Below are 17,407 nucleotides of genomic sequence, written 5' to 3' on the forward strand. Positions count from 1 at the left end.
CACGATGCCGCTCGCTCGGCAAACTGTTGGCTAGCTATCTGGAACGCTTCTCACAATAAAAAAAAAAAAGCTAAAACAATCTTAAATCCTCAGTTGTCAAGTGACACAAAGCCCAAATCAGTCAAACTAAGAAAATATGCTGGCAGTTATAATGACTTTGGCTCCAACAGGAGACCGTGATGTGTGATCTGTCTGCCTGTTAAGCCAGTTAAGTGCATTCTGACAACTCAGACGAAAAGGCAAACGGCTGAACTTGTAGCTGTGTCGAGGGAAACTCAGCAGGTCTGCACACAACTGAAGAAGAACTCACGACTAGTAACTCATAACTGCAGTTGCGTTGGGATATGTTTGGAGAAGAGGCAGCCGATAACTTGAAAACTGTTTCTCTTTCAAATGACATGAGGAGAGTTGAAGAACTTTTCTTTGTTCCATACTGACTGTAATAAAGACGAAGCACAGGGCGTGAAATTCAAATATTTCTGTCAACTATATTTCCAAAAATCTAAAAAGTGTATAGTAACAAACTAATTTCAGGTTACAGTCATGGCAATAAAAGAACTAAAATGGCTCAGTACATGTACTGTATGTGTTATATAAGGAGGATTCATGAACCACAATTCTGTGGCAGTTTTATTTTGAAACTTTTATTTCTCTGACTTCTACGACCCAAATCTGCAATTCCATTCAAAAGTGTAATTACAGAAAAGGCACCATCTATCAATAGTACAATGAAAGACATTATAAGCATTATAAACATATTTCTGTTAACATCACACTGATTTCCCTCAGTCCTACCGCGCACACAAGTAAAGCACTTGCTGCACCGACTCCCTAAGGTACACTGTATATAATGAGATAATAAAACCAAGCAGATAGAGAGCCAAGCATATTTACTGCAGGTGTGAAGCTCTGATAAATGACGGAGACGTTCCTGGGCAATAACTGGCTGTGTTTTAGGCGAGGGCTGCAGAAAATACTGTGCTCTCTCCTTTCATATGCATATTAATAGGCTTGAAAACAAATATATTTTCTGCGTATCTCCGAGCACGGCGGCGGCGGCGGCGGCATGCGCCCTGTATTTGCTTGTGTTTATGGGCGAGCGAAGGGAGGGTTCTGTTCAGATCTGTGCGTGCGGAAAAATGGGAAGTAAATGTCGAAGCTGCGGGCCTCCATCTCCCTCCATTTCTCTTGCCTCCTGCAACATTAACTGTCCAATCGCAGGATAATGGAGGGGAAACCAGCAGTCAGACAGTAGCGGCGCACTGCCTCTCTGGTGTGGATGTGTGTGTGTGGCTGCATGAGGGGAAGAAAAAAAACCCTTCCGTATTAAATGTGCGTTTAGGTAAGTGTTTGTGCTGCAGCGTGTGAATGGGCTTTCTGCTGTTTTGGGGTGAAAGAATAAGAAATGTCACGAGAAAGGAGAGATTAAGCACTCTGGGGAGTCTGTGTGTGTGTTTCCATGCACACACACACACATATGCATTCACTGCTTGTAAATCATGCAACAGAAGAGTGGCAAAGAAGGAAAAGCTGCACTCCAACGATTCCCCCCGGGGCCGGGGCTCGGCAGAAGAGAGGCAACAGGGGAGAAAAAGGGGGGAGCCCGTTATGCTTCTACGCCTTAACAAACAACCCATAAAGCACCTCGCCGCTGCCGGGGAGCAAACAGCGGAGGGGCCGAGCGGAAAGGAGAAGGGGGCACCGAACGTATATTGAGAGAGGGACAGGATGAAGGATGAGGCCAACAGGGAAGAGAGGCAAAGAGCGATGTGTAGTGACAACAAAAAGCCCAATGATAAAAGAATAATAGCCGTCTCCGCCGAGCGTAACCCCATGGGAAAAAGGGGCAGAGGCTTTCCAGCTTTATAGACGCTCGCACTCTCTCTTCCGCACGCACTTAAACAGCTCCCATTTTAGGACATGATTTGAACATTTCACAAACACAATCGAGCTCTGGGCGTACTCATAGAGCCTCTGATTTCCCCAAGGCCCGCAGGGACAAAAGGAGCGCTGCAGTGCAGAGAGAGAGAGGGGGAGAGAGAGAGAGACGGAGAGAGAGAGAGAGACGTGGGTGTGAGTGTGTCGGGGTATTAAATCAATACTTTTGTGACTGCTGATAGATAATTGATCTCATCAGTGGGCCTGTTCATGCACACTCACAATCCTCCAGGAAGGCTGAGAACACAGAGGCGTAGGCAGCAGAGCGGCAGAGGAAGTGGAAGAAGGGGTGAGGAGGGGAGAGGAGAGGAGAGGCAGGTGCACAGTCGGAGAGGAGATACGAGCGAAGAGGAGAGACGGGGGGAGAAATTAAGATGGAGATCGAGAGTGGAGGAGAAGAACATAGGGAAGAAATGGAATAAAGACAGGAGCAGATTAAACAGAATCCCTTGATTAAAAACTGAAAGGGAAGAAGTTTCCAGAGGAATCATGAAAGTGCAGTCGCTTCTTTTCTCTTCCTCTTGGTCTCCATTATTAAATCTCCTCATTGTGTTTCATTTATGTATCCAATCCAGATGGGAGTCCTGTTCCCACTTAAAATGGTTCAATTGAAACGCTTCTGGTTAAATCATCAGTCCGAAAGATTAACAAATGCATCAGAAAATACACAGTTTGACAAAAAACTCTAAGGTACAAGACTGTGTACATAAAAACTTGGGGAGGTAGAAGTTAGATCACGAGCTGCAAGTCTGCAAAAAAAAAAAAATTGAGTGATGAGTGCCGCTAATGCTGAATGGAACTAAAATGTGTTTCAACTGGATTCTGGGTAAATTCTGTGTCAATTCCACAACTATGGAAGCACGTGTTGTCTGCACATTCAACAACTAAACAGTTGGATTAGCCTGACTCACCAGATGTAGACTGTGGGTATAAGCATGCCATCTGCCACGTCATTTATGCTTTTTTTTTTAGGAAGCTCTCTTCTTTTTTCATGGTGATTTAGCCATTGTGATCATAGTTCTTAGCTCCCTGTGCACAAATGGTCCACCAAAACAATTTCTCCATTATTATTTTGTGGAAACACTAAAGGCCCATTCTTTGCGTACCTCCGCCCAAGACGACTGTGGCTGGTTTAAAGGAGTACAAGAAAGTGAGAGTTTTTATCTCTTTGAGCAGAAAAATAGTGAAGTACAAGAGTCTACAATTTTCTACAACTGCAGCTGACTGTTTCTTAGAACAACAGCTTAATCATACCAAGTGGTGATTGAATTAAGATCAGACCAACACTCCAAACTAATGAACGCAACATGATTTCTCAGCAAGGAAGCTGAAATAACTCCTTGTTATAACATGAAGCTGTATGTGGTTGCTAGGTTAACCAGGTGAGTCTTATGTTCCCATGTTTAGGAAAATTTAAAATGAGAATACAGACATTACCAGAACCAGCAGGCTGGACAACTTTATGGCAAGTCCTGCATTTAAAAACACAATCAACAGTTTTCTAGATGCAGCCCTTTAAGAAGACAAAAGCAAAAGTAAGACCAGGACGAGTTTGAGGGTTCCGAATGAAACTGTACTGTAGGATGCAAATTTAAGCATCCTTGACTGAGTAGGTTAATATGCAGCTGACATTTTCCCCATAGCAAGGAGATATATTATGAACTAGATGTTGTGGAGTCATTGTTCATAACTGAAACATCCACTGAAAGAAAGCTACAGCATCACAGTTAAAGTAACGATAGCTGTTCTCTGTTTGGTTTGCAACTCCAGCTACACCTGTGATAAGCCCAAGTAATTCACCATAATGATTATCTCTTTGTGATGGATACCATTTGAAAAAAATAAACATTAAAGCATGAGTCAAATCTAACCACTGGACAGAGCATCACAGGATCAGGGTTAGACTGAACAGCACACACTGCTTTGTAATTATGTGGCTAAAAAGCTCTTGACTGCAAGACGAGAACAATACTGTTTCTTCATTTCCATTTCGTAAACATCAGTCTTCAGCTGGTAATGATTTTTGAACTGCAACATGAAGTGAATGTGAATCTCAATCACAATTGTTTCTTCCCGCAATTAAAGATGACCTGTGATATTGACACATGAAATTCCTGCTCTGCTCATAGAAAACTCCTCTAGATATCCAATTAAGGTCTCCCAGTCACCAACTGCAGCACAATCCATCCATCCATTATCTATACACCGCTTAACCCTCACTAGGGTCATGGGGGGCTGGAGTCTATCCTGACTTAGGGTGAAGGCAGGGGACACCCTGGACAGGTCACCAGTCTATCACAGGGCTACACTTAGAGACAGACAACCAAAGAGACAAAAATTTAGAATTACCAATTAACCTCAACATGTTTTTGGACCGTGTGGGAGGAAGCCGGAGAACCAAGAGAGAACCCACGCTGCACAGGGAGAACATGCAAACTCCACACAGAAAGATCTCGGGTGTCCTCACCGGGACGCAAACCGCCGACCTTCTTGCTGTGAGGCAACAGTGCTAACCACTGTGTCACCTTGCAGCGCATCTTCACTGCAGCACAATGAATGCATGAATTCCAAGAAGAATGAAGTTGCTAATGTTGCCTTGTTGAGTGTCAACTGAGATATCCACAACAGCAGCGTAACACAGAATGTCACAATATACGATAAAATGAAAGCAGCTTTGTTGATTCAATTTTGGTCCAATTTTAGTTATGTTCTACTTTGCACAGATGCATCGTGAAAAAGGACCAGTTATTTTGATTGAAAGATTCGCACATTAGCAGGAATGTAGCACAAAATGAAAGCAGTTTTCTGTTTAAATATGAAAGTGCAATAAAACAAAAAAAATTGCCCCTAAAATCAATGAATAATTGTGATAAATAATAGAGATCAAAATGATCATTTTGGTTAAAAAAGCTTTTTCACTTGCACAATCATTAGGACAATGAATGACTGTATCATAAAAATAAAAGCAGTATCCAGTTATTCATTCATTCAGGACACAGTGAAGCCAGACAGAATGTGTCTGGGTTTTTAAAGCGAGACACTGAGAGGTTGGACCATGAGTTCAGGACAGTCATCATTAAAGGTTGTGCTAATACACAAGGGAATCTGAGCGGCATACAGACATAAATATCTCAGTGTGTCACACAGATCAGCCGATGACTCAGACAGTCCAGAATAAAAATACTACCGCTGTGTTTAGAGAGGGAAGTCAAACGTGGGAAACATACAAAATTCTATCTGCCTTTTCACCGTCCTTTCCAAAACGACTGTTGTTTTTATGTGGTCTTACTGATCATGTGCATAGAGGGATTACAAAATCCACCATCTCTGGTGGCTAAAAGACCACCAGTTGTTTTATGAGTGCATTTTACGATTTCTTTCAGATGATTCAGAGGGCCCATATGAATAGCGCTGCAAAAGAGAACTAGTCCAAGGATAAGCCCGGTGATGTTCTCCTCTTTATTTTTCTTATTCTCAAGAAATCAAATGAAAAGGTCAAAACTAACAAATAAGTAATGATAAAGGGGTAAAAGTCGGTGCGTGTCAGCCAGCTGAAGCCCAAACCAGTACCAGTACAACAGATCAGGATCTGGACAGATGAGCTCTGGGTCACACAGTAATATCAAGAGCTTCTAATAAGGTGCTGTACTTTTTAATATCACTGTGTGCTCCAGATCTCCGTTTTCCAGATCCTGAATGATCCGACAAATATTGACTGTGCAGTCGAAGCCTGATCTATCCCTGCCACAGACGTCAATTGTGTTTTAATTGTTTTTTTTTTTCTCCCTTCTTCTTTTTCTGAACAACAATGGAGCTCTTCGGCACAGAGGAAGAAGCCATATCAGGCTTTGGGTACGCAGACTATTCTTGGTAAAGCATTTCATTGTGGGATTTGGTCTTTTGTGAAATTTGTTGGCAGCATCAGCATCATAGAATATGACCAGACATATCTTTCAAATATTTGAGAATGCATTTATTCTTCTTGCATTCAGTATACAACAGAAGCTGGTACACCTTTGTGAAATATCACTGAAATGTCACAAAATTCAAAACACAATCTAATAAAAAAACAGCAGAGTATTTAAGAACAATCAAAAACAAATACTTTAGAAAGACTATATCAAATATTCAGGTTCCAGGTTAGAGCCTCGGTACCAGAAAAGCAAAAACACCTGCAAACAGTTTAGCATCCTGTGATCACAGAAACAAAACTGAATATATTTCTGTTTTCTAAATGGCCTAATTGCATGTTGCAAAATGACCTGCGAACATCAGAAGTTTCTCAATTTTGAACCTAAGGTCTATTTGCATGTCGGCATCATGGCTACACATGGAGAAAAATGTAACACTTCACAAAGATAGAAACAGATACGGGACAATTTTTGATCAAATAAAACTCAGTAGTAAGGTGGTATAGGAGGTATAGAGCGAGCCATAGCACCATGAATCAGAGTAAAATAATGTAGCGGACATTCACTACTTTTATATTTTAGCTCTGGAGACACAGATGGGCCAGTGCTTTAGACTTGGCACAGGGGTTTTCAGTGGAAATCTATGTTTCTGTGACAGCTCGGATAGTGTGAAGTATATTGCATAATCAACCTCTATGATGGTGTCCTTGGAAAATAACTTGATAAAACTAAAGAAACTTGCTAAAAACATGAAATAAGGCCTGTTAAATTCTGAGAGCACATTCTTTGGCCCGATAACATCAACATAAATATGTTTGGCTCAGATGGAGTCCAGAATGTTTCGCAGGAACCTGGCCAAGACTACCACAGTGAATGCATAGTCCTGACAGTGAAGCACAGAGCTGGGAATGTGATGATATGATGCTCTTCAAGTGCAAAAAGTGTTGACATTTATAGATAGCACCATGAATTTCAGAAGCTTGACAAAAGAAGAATATTCCAGCAGGACAAAGATCCAAAACACACTGATTAAGGAAAAAGAAAAAAGTTCTTAAGAACTAAAAAAGTGAAAACTATGTCGTCTGGCTTGAATGTGATTAAATATCTTTAGGATGTGTACAAGAGAAAGGTGCAAAGAGCAGCTGAAAAAAATGTCTGAAGCGTGGCAGAAAATCTCTTTTGAGGATTTAATCTGTCATTAAAATTAAAGGCAGAATGTGAACTTTTGGAGAAATAAAAATATAAGTACGAATATTTCACTGCTGCTGTACACTGTACAATACAGTCATTCTGAACAACGAGATAAATATTTCGAGGTGTTGATTGCTGCACAGCATGCGTGTGAACAACGCCATCATGCAGCGGGGAAATCCTGCTATGTAAATAAGAATGTAAAATGTATGATACTGTTGTCGACACGAAATAATAAACAAGGAAAGAGGAATACAGAGGTGAAATCAAAGACAAGCAGTAACTGCTTTGTGGCCGTTTGCCATGTGGCCACTGACTGATTAGCATGAACATTACCTGCGGCTAGGACAAATCCAGCCACGCTAACAGCACCGCATCAATATACCCATTTATACCACAGCAACACTGGCAATGACTGAACTAATGACTTGGACTGAAGGCATCGGGCCATCGTCCCACCCACCCAGAAGTCACGCTGATGGGAGCAGCGGCTTTAAGAGCCCTCAAGAGTGGGCAGACGCTGCAGTGAAGCCTTAGATCACAGGGCTCAGCAGCAGAGCGCCATGCATCAGCTGCTGTAATAGACGATTAGTTATGTATCAGAGAAAAATGGGAGGATGGGGCACAGATGGAGAGACAAGAGTTAGAAGGAGAGCGTCTAATAAATTTGAATAAGGATGTTTGGATAATCACCCGCTATGACACAGACTTCAGATTACTTCTACAGTGACTGATAAAGTCCAAAAATCTTTTAAGTGAGCTTTAAGAATTTTTCATGCAAAAATCTTGCCAGAGTTTTGTGTGCGCTTCACATACATGCTGGTGATGATTCATCCATTGTCACTGTCATCAAAATGTCTGGCAGCTCACTAAGAATACTTTCCTAAAAATGTATTAGAACCCTCAGTACCAGTTAAAGTTCTAACTAGTTCAGTATATTTAAAGCCATTAAAGCCACCTGCTTATTACTGTGTAGGTCCTGCTAGTGTCACCAAAATAGCTTTGGGCGTGAACAGAGAACTGGGGGTCTGGGGATGTCTTGTTGCATCTGACACTGGAAAGTTGGCAGCAGATCCTTTGGGTCCTGACGAGTGAAGCCTCTGTGATGTTCCAGCGCTTTCTGTGGATGCCCGATCGGATTAGGATTTGAGGAGTTTGGAGGCTGTGCAAATCTCAGCCACTTTGCCATCGTCCTCATGCCATTCCTGAGCAGCTTTCATAGTAAGGCTGCATCGAATAATTACTTTCATTATCGATTAATCTGATGACTATTTCCTGTTTGGTCTATAAAATGTTCAAGATGATGTCCTCAAATGTCTTGTTTTGTGCACAACCTGAAGATATTCAGTTTACTGTTGAGAGAAAATTATGACTTTTACTTAAACTGATTCATCGATTCACAAAATGCTTTTCAATTGAAAAGCTACAACGACTAATTGATTAATCGATTATTTGTTGCAGCTCTATTTGAGGTGCTGTTGCCGGGGGAGTCATTGCAATGTTGGGATGTGCTCGATCTGCAATGATGTTTAAGTGGACGGTATGTGTCAAAGTAACGTCCACATGAATACCAGATTTCCCAGCAGAACATCTCATTGCAACTAGCTGATCAGTTTTACTCACTTTACCCATCAGTTGTTTTAAAGTTGTGGCTGATTAGTGTAGTACGACATGACCATGACCTTTTGATGGCTAACGATCAACAGTGTTTGTCAGCAACCACCACAGAATCACAGAATAAAACAAGAATTATACATCAGTTAGTTAGTTTTTTGGAATTACCACTTGTGGCCACAGTGTCCGCTGTAAAGCAAAACTTACTCAGGTAACAGACACACAAAAAGACGCAGTAACACAATGTGCGATACACGCTGGGAGCGGAAATAAATCCGATGTGACAGTGCAGTCAAAAGCCTCTGAGGCAGTGACAGTAACACTGGTAGGCAGGTGGGAGTGGAGCCGTCTGCTCACCAGTCGCTGTGCAAGACTGACAGCTAACCTCTCAACACAGTGTTTCTCAAACACACAAACACATGCGCACACACTAATTCTGACAGTGGCCTCGGTCACACTCACCGCTGTGCACTGCAACTCACAAAACAGCACAAACGCACATGCCCGCACGCAGAAACGATCGACATGAGAGTGTGTGTCTGATGGGTTTTTTTTTTCCATCCTCAATGCCTCCAATGTTTGCTTGCTTTCCTGTGTGGATTCCCTGTACGCTACACCGCACAGCACCCACCTCACCGTCACCACCTTCATCTCGGGGGCCTCAAATTAAGACAATTCAATTCACTGGAAAAACATCGCCACGCTCTCTAAGCTGTCGTGTCAGGATGAAACGAGTTTAATTGCTGCCAGCTTTGGTGCACAACACACAATTAAGTTTTTGAAAGTGGACCGTGGAGTTGTCACTGAATGAAGTGACAGCGCAGGGTGGGAGTTGCCTTTGTGTTTGTGCTGTTTGTCTCTATCCATGAACGCAAATGCCGTCATGAAGTATTTTTTGCTCACTTGTGTGGATGAGTATTTATGTAAATGTACGTCTCTCGGTGCGTGCTGGCACAGAGGATGAAAGGAACCTCACTTGTGCTGGCGAGAGTGACTGGGGCATGTAATATGGGCGGACGGCCAGTTTGTGTGTGTGAGTGTGTGTGCAGCAGCAGGATATTGATTTTTCTTATTCTTTGTTGTATTTAGCAAATGAAACTTCCTACTTTGTTTCTAAGTTGCTTCTATGTAACGAAAGGGCCCTCCGGCACTTATAACTCTACCACATACAACACCCCCCTGATTGTCTGCTCATTTTTTTGGGAGAACTTAGTCAACTAAATCCTATGAGTAGGATACATAAAGTGAATACATGGACATTCTGCTACACCTTAGCTCCTCATTAGTTCAGTGAATGTATGGAAAATTGTACTTCCATGACTTTGGATGAGCATGTAGTTGTAGGCTCCAATAGCTCCAATACTGTAATTCAGGTGAAAGGCCCAGCGCTCGGTAGCTATCACTGCTTAGATTGATTATTCTCTCACTCTTTCTTTTAGAACCAAACTTGTTAAATTGAGCAATACTTTGGTGAGCCCCACACTTAATCTGCAGGTCTAATAATAATAATAATAATGTCTAGCCATCCATTTTCTTCTGTTTAATTGGGCTCAGGCTGCAGTGGTATTCTGGACATCCCTTCTCCCCAACAACATTTTCAAGCACCTCTTGGGGGATCCCCAGGCAGATCCAGGCCAGATGATATATATATATATATATAACTCCTCCAGGGAGTCTACCCTGGGGTCGTCTCACCTAGACCTGGCCCTAAAACCTCCAAAGATGCCTGAACTACCTCAGCCGGCTACTTTTAGCACAAAAGGAGCATCAACTCTACTCCAAGCTCACTCTTGATGCCCTGTCTAAGCGTGAGCCAGTGACCCTATGGAAGAACTCATTTTGGCCACTCGTATCCCACTTGAATCCACAGCCTCCATCTTTTGGTCACTACCCAGAGCTTGTCACCATATGTGAAGGTTGGAATGTAGGACGCCTTTCAGCTCAGCTCTCTCTTCACCACGACGCTCCGGTACAACACCCACATTCTGCTTATGCTCCCTCAATCCATCTGTCCATGTCTTGCTGCATTTTTCCAATACTCGTGAACAACATATTGAGATACTAAAACTCCCGAGACACAAAAACCCTCGCTTGAATCACCAACTCACCCCCAACCCAGAGGAAGCAATTTGGAGGATTTGGATTTGGAGGTGCTGAGTCTCACACTCGGTTGCAAACTGCATGAAGGTCACGACTTGATGAAAGCAACAGTGCCACATCATCAGCAAAAAGCAGACACGACTGAGGTCTCCAAACTCTACACTCTCCTCACTCTGGCTGCACACTGAGATCCTGTCCACGAATATCACAAACAGGATCGGAGACAATGGACAACCCTGGCGGCATCCAACACCTACTGGAATCGTGTTTGACTTTGTGCCGAGAATATGGGCATTCTGAGTCACCACATACAATATCTCCTATTTTGTACAGATAAACTGTACTTATTGTACTTGCTCGTGGAGGTGTTGAGTTGTGATAAGGTCCTACAGAAAGATATTTTTACTGAAAGCTATCAGCATGTGTCATTACAGACGAAAAAGAAATTTGTATTTCAATATTGTGTTCTGCTGTCCCTTATTTCTACAACTTCTTAAAGCAGTAGTTTCATTATCAAGTGGACTTACAACAGAGTTTGGCATCAAAATCCCTCATGATGACAATGAACCGTACCTGGATTCCATAGAGCTGTATAATGTCAGAAGCAGTTGGTGTGTGTGGACTGCAGTGAATCATACTGGTACACTGTAGAGGTATCTACTCTTATTGGCAACCGCTACGACTGCTTCCATGATGCCAAAAATAAAACAGACAATGTGAGTCATGACTGTTTATGCTTGTCTCTGTTATTAGGAAGACCCAGCTTTGAATTATTTGTGTGGAGACATTTGAAAACATCTTCAACGCATTGGAATAAACTGCAGTCAAACTCATGCCTGGAAAAGATGCAACACAAAGAGCAATTTGTGGTCGGACCAACGTGGTACATACTGTGGTCGCTAAATTTTCTTTATTGATATAGCAGGAGAAAGGGTCCAATGCTGGACTTTAGTTCTGTTTACCAAAGTACCTGAGTGTGGAAATAAAGTGCGATCGTGCTTTATAAATTTCATGTTTAGCATATGGAGATGCATGAAGAATAAAATGTAATGTTTTTTTGATAAAAATCTAGTCATTGACATCAAATTTTGACAACTTGCACAGGAATGTGTTCTGTAGTGACAAGGTGGATAGTAAGAAATGCAACACACTGAATGTAAACACATTTCATGCAAAAAGTACATATCTATTTTGGTACCTGTGCTAGAGTTACACTAGTGCAAATCTAGCTATAAAGGTAGCTTGTTTTAGGAAAAATTGGAAAACATGATAATGGAAAATAAGTAATTGATGCCTCAATACACCAATTAATGACAGTACTCCTAAAACGGGTTGATCATTTATCTTAATCCTTCTTTGCAAGTTAAACAACTGTCAAGGTGAAGTTCCAACAACCACTCTGCCTAAACCTGAAGCCTGCAGCCCAGACAGCCTTGACCTCAACACAGTCATTTTTGGTGGACACTGGTCTGCCCACAGAAACTTCACACCACCACAGACACCATGATGAAGCCAACGCATCGCCATGACAGAGTGCTTGCTGCTCTGCTCCAGTGAACTGAAGATAAGCATGCATTTAACCAATATCAGATTTGTGGAGAAAGGAAAATGTTGGGTAATTCGTGCCAGTTCTTCTCAGAAAATGTCAGGTGCTAAAATCTTTCCCTGACCAGACAGACAGACAGACCAAGAGCATACAGATTCAGCACTGTCAACACAGAAAGCTGTTTGTGGGCTAAAAGGCATCAGGACTTGAATTTCGACAGAATCACAGACCCGACCTTTGCACAAGCCTCCCCCGGAGACATACAGCCTTAAACAGTGTGAACACCAAACTCGACAAAAACACTCTCCCTTGTATGCTCACACAAGCAATTATATTTCTTCTCCCACCGAAAAACAAAGACTTAATTTCACTGCAGAGTCAAGGACCAAGGATAAGATGTAAGCTTGGCAACATGTGCTTATCCTCCCGTAGGTTATTACTAAAGATCAACCGGGGTTTACCAAGCCCTGTCATTAATTTTCCATTATTCACTTCCCCTTCTAATAAACACACCACACAGCCTCTTATCCCATCAGGAATTGTCATGTCTTAAACACATTCCTACTGGAAAGGATTCTTTTGAAGAAAAAAAAAAGTGCTTTGGTACTTACATTTCCTTAATTAAGCTACTATAGCTTAAGAGACTTAGATGGCAGTTCTATATCAGCGATCATTGCTTATTACTAGCAGTGGTTTGCTAATATGAAGCATTCATCAAGGCCAAAAACTAACTTCTAGAAGAAGTTGTTAGTGGTTAAGATTCAAACTATTTTCACACTTACAAACAAACAAACCATTAAGTGACCTAAGGATGAGGTTACTGTCATTCTGAAAGAGATCACTCCCATCAGGACAGACACATGTTTCATCACAGGATAAAGCGAAGCACTCGGAACAACTTTTTTACTGATTTGCATTGACCGTTTCCTCTAAAGGGACAAGTGGACCCAAATCATGCCAACAAAATACCCACAACTGCACAACAGAGCCACCACATCCCCTCAGTACAGGGATCAAGAGTTCAGGCCTGTACTACTCTCTTGATGTGCCCCACATGCGCTCATCCATTTGTCGAGAATATGGTGAAGGATGACTCATCTGATCGTATCACTTGTTTCCATATCTCTGTAGACCGGTGCCTCTGGTTTCTGCACCACTGAACTCTTAAATGTGCATTCATCTTTGTAATGAGGGTATATGCCCTGCAGCCCTGCTTTAATATTACTCTATGTAATTGTCAACGAAGGTGTTGTTGCCGACAGTCTGATCATGTCACATTCTGGGTTACCTGAGGAAGAGTTGCTCTCCTGTTTTCCTTTACATGTCGTCATCAAATGCCCAGTGGCAACCACAATATCTGACCCTTTAGACTCATGTCTTCCCTATAGATCTAAAATCAGATGTCCCTGTCAGCACCAGATGAGCAGTCTTTGTGACGGAAGCTCCTGCCGTCTGTGCCCCAACAATGAAACCCCTTTCAAAAGATCTATACTCTTCCCATCTTGACACAAAATCAGAATCAACTGGGCATGCTCAGCAGCTTTACACATGTCACAAAGCATGACTGGATGTTGTGCCTTAACTGTAACACGCAGTTGAATTGGTTGTGCTTCTTCATTCATTTAATCAGATTTCACCTTTAATTTATTGATTGTCTTTATGCATGTTGTCCTCATATCTAACAGTTAATCCATCATGATGGATCACAAAATGGATCACCCTTTGGTTTGCAACACGTAGTCTGTACAAGAAAAAAACATACCAATTTCTAGATGTAGCAGTGAGAGGACACCCCATGTTTAATGTAAAAAGGAAGCAGTCGCCTGCTTTGTGATGGACTCACTTTGAATATGGAGGCTATTAGTGACCTCATCCTGCCTCACACTCCCGGTGCTCTCTCGTTTTCTCACCCCCACACAGCAGCATTGTGCATAGTGTCAGTCTGCTAGTGCTGATAGGCAGCATGTGGTTTCTCTTCAACACTAATCTGTTGCACACGTGGTGCGCAGCACTCGTGGACAAACCCACAATATGTCTCTGGTAGGAAGTACGACTGCAGCGAGAAAACCCTAGGACTTCCTGTCCCTCTGGGCTATCGGGATGTACAGACTCAGCTCACAGTGGAGGGATGTACACTCACACACACACATTTCCCCACAGCAACAATGACTCAACAGCTTAGTAATCAACCACAAAAACACACACTGTGCTGCAGCTTTACACCAGCAGCGTCAAAATAAAACAAATGAAGTTTGGAGGCTGGGCAGCAAGCAGAGTCCTGCATCACTGTGAGCGCCTATTGTGATCCACGCTGGCAAAGCACATCGCTGGACCACACCCAGTACGTCATGACTCATCAGTCCCCCTCTGTTGTCCAACCATGCCAACAGAAAGAGGGGAAGGCAGAGAGAGAGAGAGACAGACACAGAAAGGGAGGGGACATCATCAAGAGAAGAATCAATGAGGAGGATAAAGGGTAAGAGGATGAGGAGACACCCATGCTGAGACACAAAGGGAGCAACGAACAGATGAGTGCATTGTGGGTGGGACTCACCAGCTCGACCGAACCATAGTGTTTCCTGCTGAAGTCTCCACGCCTGCAGCCCAAGTCCTCTGAGGCAGAGCTGCAACACAAACGCATGGTCAAGCACAGGGCCTGTTTTGCCTCCATCGCAGTACACACATAGTACATAGACAAACTGTGACATTACTCATGCAAAAGTGGCAGCATCTGCTTGTCTCCAGTCTCTTTATCTCACTTATTTCAGTCTGTCTTCTTGTTCATGGACACTGTGCTCACACTATGTCTTTCTCTCATCCCTTGTGCCTTTTCTTTTCCCTCTCTCTTCCTCCTGTCTGTGTCTTTGTTGGTGTGGCAGGGCTGCCGGTGGCATGGTGACTGGCCGGGAGTAGCGGCCAACCCAGTCCTGATTGAGATGTGGATCCTGATTGAATTAAGCTCGAGTGATAGATGGAGACTGGCCGGGAGAGCTGACTGCTGGTCAAATAGTCAAATGCGCACACGGAGCAGATGCAGTCACAAATACAATAAAAGAAACTTACGCACATCGGATACAAGTACGAAAATGTCATGCTAACAAGACGTCTTTAACGGTTTTTCCAATATGAATAACACTAGATCCTAAGAAAACACTATAATGGGCACATACTGTAGCACTGCACAAGGAAAACTAATAATGGGTCGTCTTTCCTCTGGTTTCAGATTAAATAATAGTAAAAAAATCCAAAAACAACACAGCTTGTTGTTCTCATCATTCCTATGATACCCCTTATTTTACCAGCGTGTGGTTTATCAGTGGGTGTAGATTTAAATCCAGCTAAGTTAATGCTGCCCACACCTCATTTAGGAAGAGGGCTGCAGGCAAATTTCTCTCTGCAGCTTCTTCTGCTCACTCGTAATCTCCACACTCACAGACTTACAGACTTTAAGGTGCGCTCCCGCTAAGTGTGTGAGTGCTTAAGGATGACCCACTGTCAAATCGTCAAGTGCATTAGGGCTCTGATGCTGACTTTTTGATACTACTAACCCTTTTTACAAGCTCACATATTTGCAGACTTTCCTGAGGGACTTTGGCATCGTTCATAGTCAAATTGGTGACATATATAGTATATGGCTATCCTGCCCTCCACAAAACCAACCATGGGTGATGTATGGAAGAAATGTGCTAGGACATTTATCTTGGGCATCTTTTCAGTGAGAGGAGCTAAGAGGAGGAGGAGCCAGCTGGGGGCGGGGCTTATCCTACTGTGACATCACAACAGGTTGCAAACCTGAACAGCTTGTTTAGAGACACACTTTCTGTTCTACGCAGAAAGGGAAAAAAATGAGGGGCTGGTCTTTTCTCATATTTTGTGGGTCTCTAGAAACACTGACAACACAAAATTATGCTCATAATGAAACTATGAAAAACTGAATTTTGCATAATATAGCAGCTTAAAGTTCGCTTAAGTATTAAATAAAGTAGTAATGTGCCATTTTGTGAAGTACACTAATTTGCCTTGAAGCTGTGGCTCACATGAAAAGATCAATACCAGTTTAATGTCTGAAATTATGTCAAGAGCTAGAGGCAGCAGTTTAACTTAGTGTAGCATGAAGATTGGAAATAAGGGAGACAGCTAGCATGACAAACTACAGAATGCAATCTACATCTTTGGGTCGTTAACAAAAGAGATACAACATATTTATTTGAGAACTTCAGGAGTGTTTGTGAGCAGATTTTTTACCTTTGCACAGGCTTGCTGTTTGTAGTTGTGCTAAGTTAAGCTAATTGACTCCCAGCTCTACCTTTATATTTAATATAGACACAAGAGTCATCGACAAGTGACCAAGTAAGTGGGTGTTTCTTTGTTGCTTTCTAAAATAAGCCAGTAAGAAATAAACCTTCTTAAATTTTGATAACGGCTAGATTTCAGTGGAAACAGGTCAGTCATTCAAGTCTTTTTATATTTGTAAAGTCAGCCAAATGATAGGATCAACTTGGACTCATGAGCTGAAGGTGCCCTACAAAGTAAGCCGAATTTGACACCAGTTTACAGCACAATGACCACACAAAAACTTTGTTAGAGACTCAAGTGTCCGTGTAGTGGCAGTGAATTGACGCACAGTATCACTGAGCAGCCCATGTAGCACTGCTTATCTTCAGTCATGACGATCATATTACTATTGATTCACTCCTATCTAAGTACAAGAATCACTGAACAGCACTGTAGAAAAACCTGAAATCTTCCAGATGAATTAAGCAGGAAAAAGGAGCTGGGTATAATTCGAAAACGATCAATTAATTTGTCTATACGCAGCGGGCAGTGTTCTCAAAGCTCCCTTTTTAGAGCATTTTATTTCTTTAGAATACTAAATGTCACAAGCTTCTGGTTAAATCCTATTAGAAATGAAGCCATTTGCAAATCATTGCGAGATAGAAGTGGTGATGGTGGGCCAAAGGATTTTCTCATGCTACACAGGGACACAGGGAATGAATGGGAAAATGTTGCCAGAAAGAAGTTACTTGAGTGATTAGTACAAAGACTGTAAAAAGGGAGCATCTGAAGACAGAGGGCAGGGTATGAACACAAAAGTTCTGGTGTGCCA

General features: G+C 42.3%; 1 protein-coding gene across 1 annotated transcript in view; it reads right to left on the minus strand.

Moving 5' to 3' along the window:
- garnl3 (GTPase activating Rap/RanGAP domain like 3) overlaps nucleotides 1-14,971 on the minus strand; it is a 75,816-nt gene extending 60,845 nt beyond the window's left edge. Inside the window, exon 1 of the mRNA XM_008301233.1 lies at nucleotides 14,855-14,971. Within this exon, the coding sequence (XP_008299455.1) occupies nucleotides 14,855-14,971 (117 nt within the window). The remainder of the gene's footprint in view (nucleotides 1-14,854) is intronic.
- Nucleotides 14,972-17,407: the final 2,436 nt, after the last annotated feature.

The sequence above is a fragment of the Stegastes partitus genome, unplaced genomic scaffold, assembly GCF_000690725.1.
Source record: "Stegastes partitus isolate 25-593 unplaced genomic scaffold, Stegastes_partitus-1.0.2 Scaffold1644, whole genome shotgun sequence".
Lineage (NCBI taxonomy): Eukaryota > Metazoa > Chordata > Actinopteri > Pomacentridae > Stegastes > Stegastes partitus.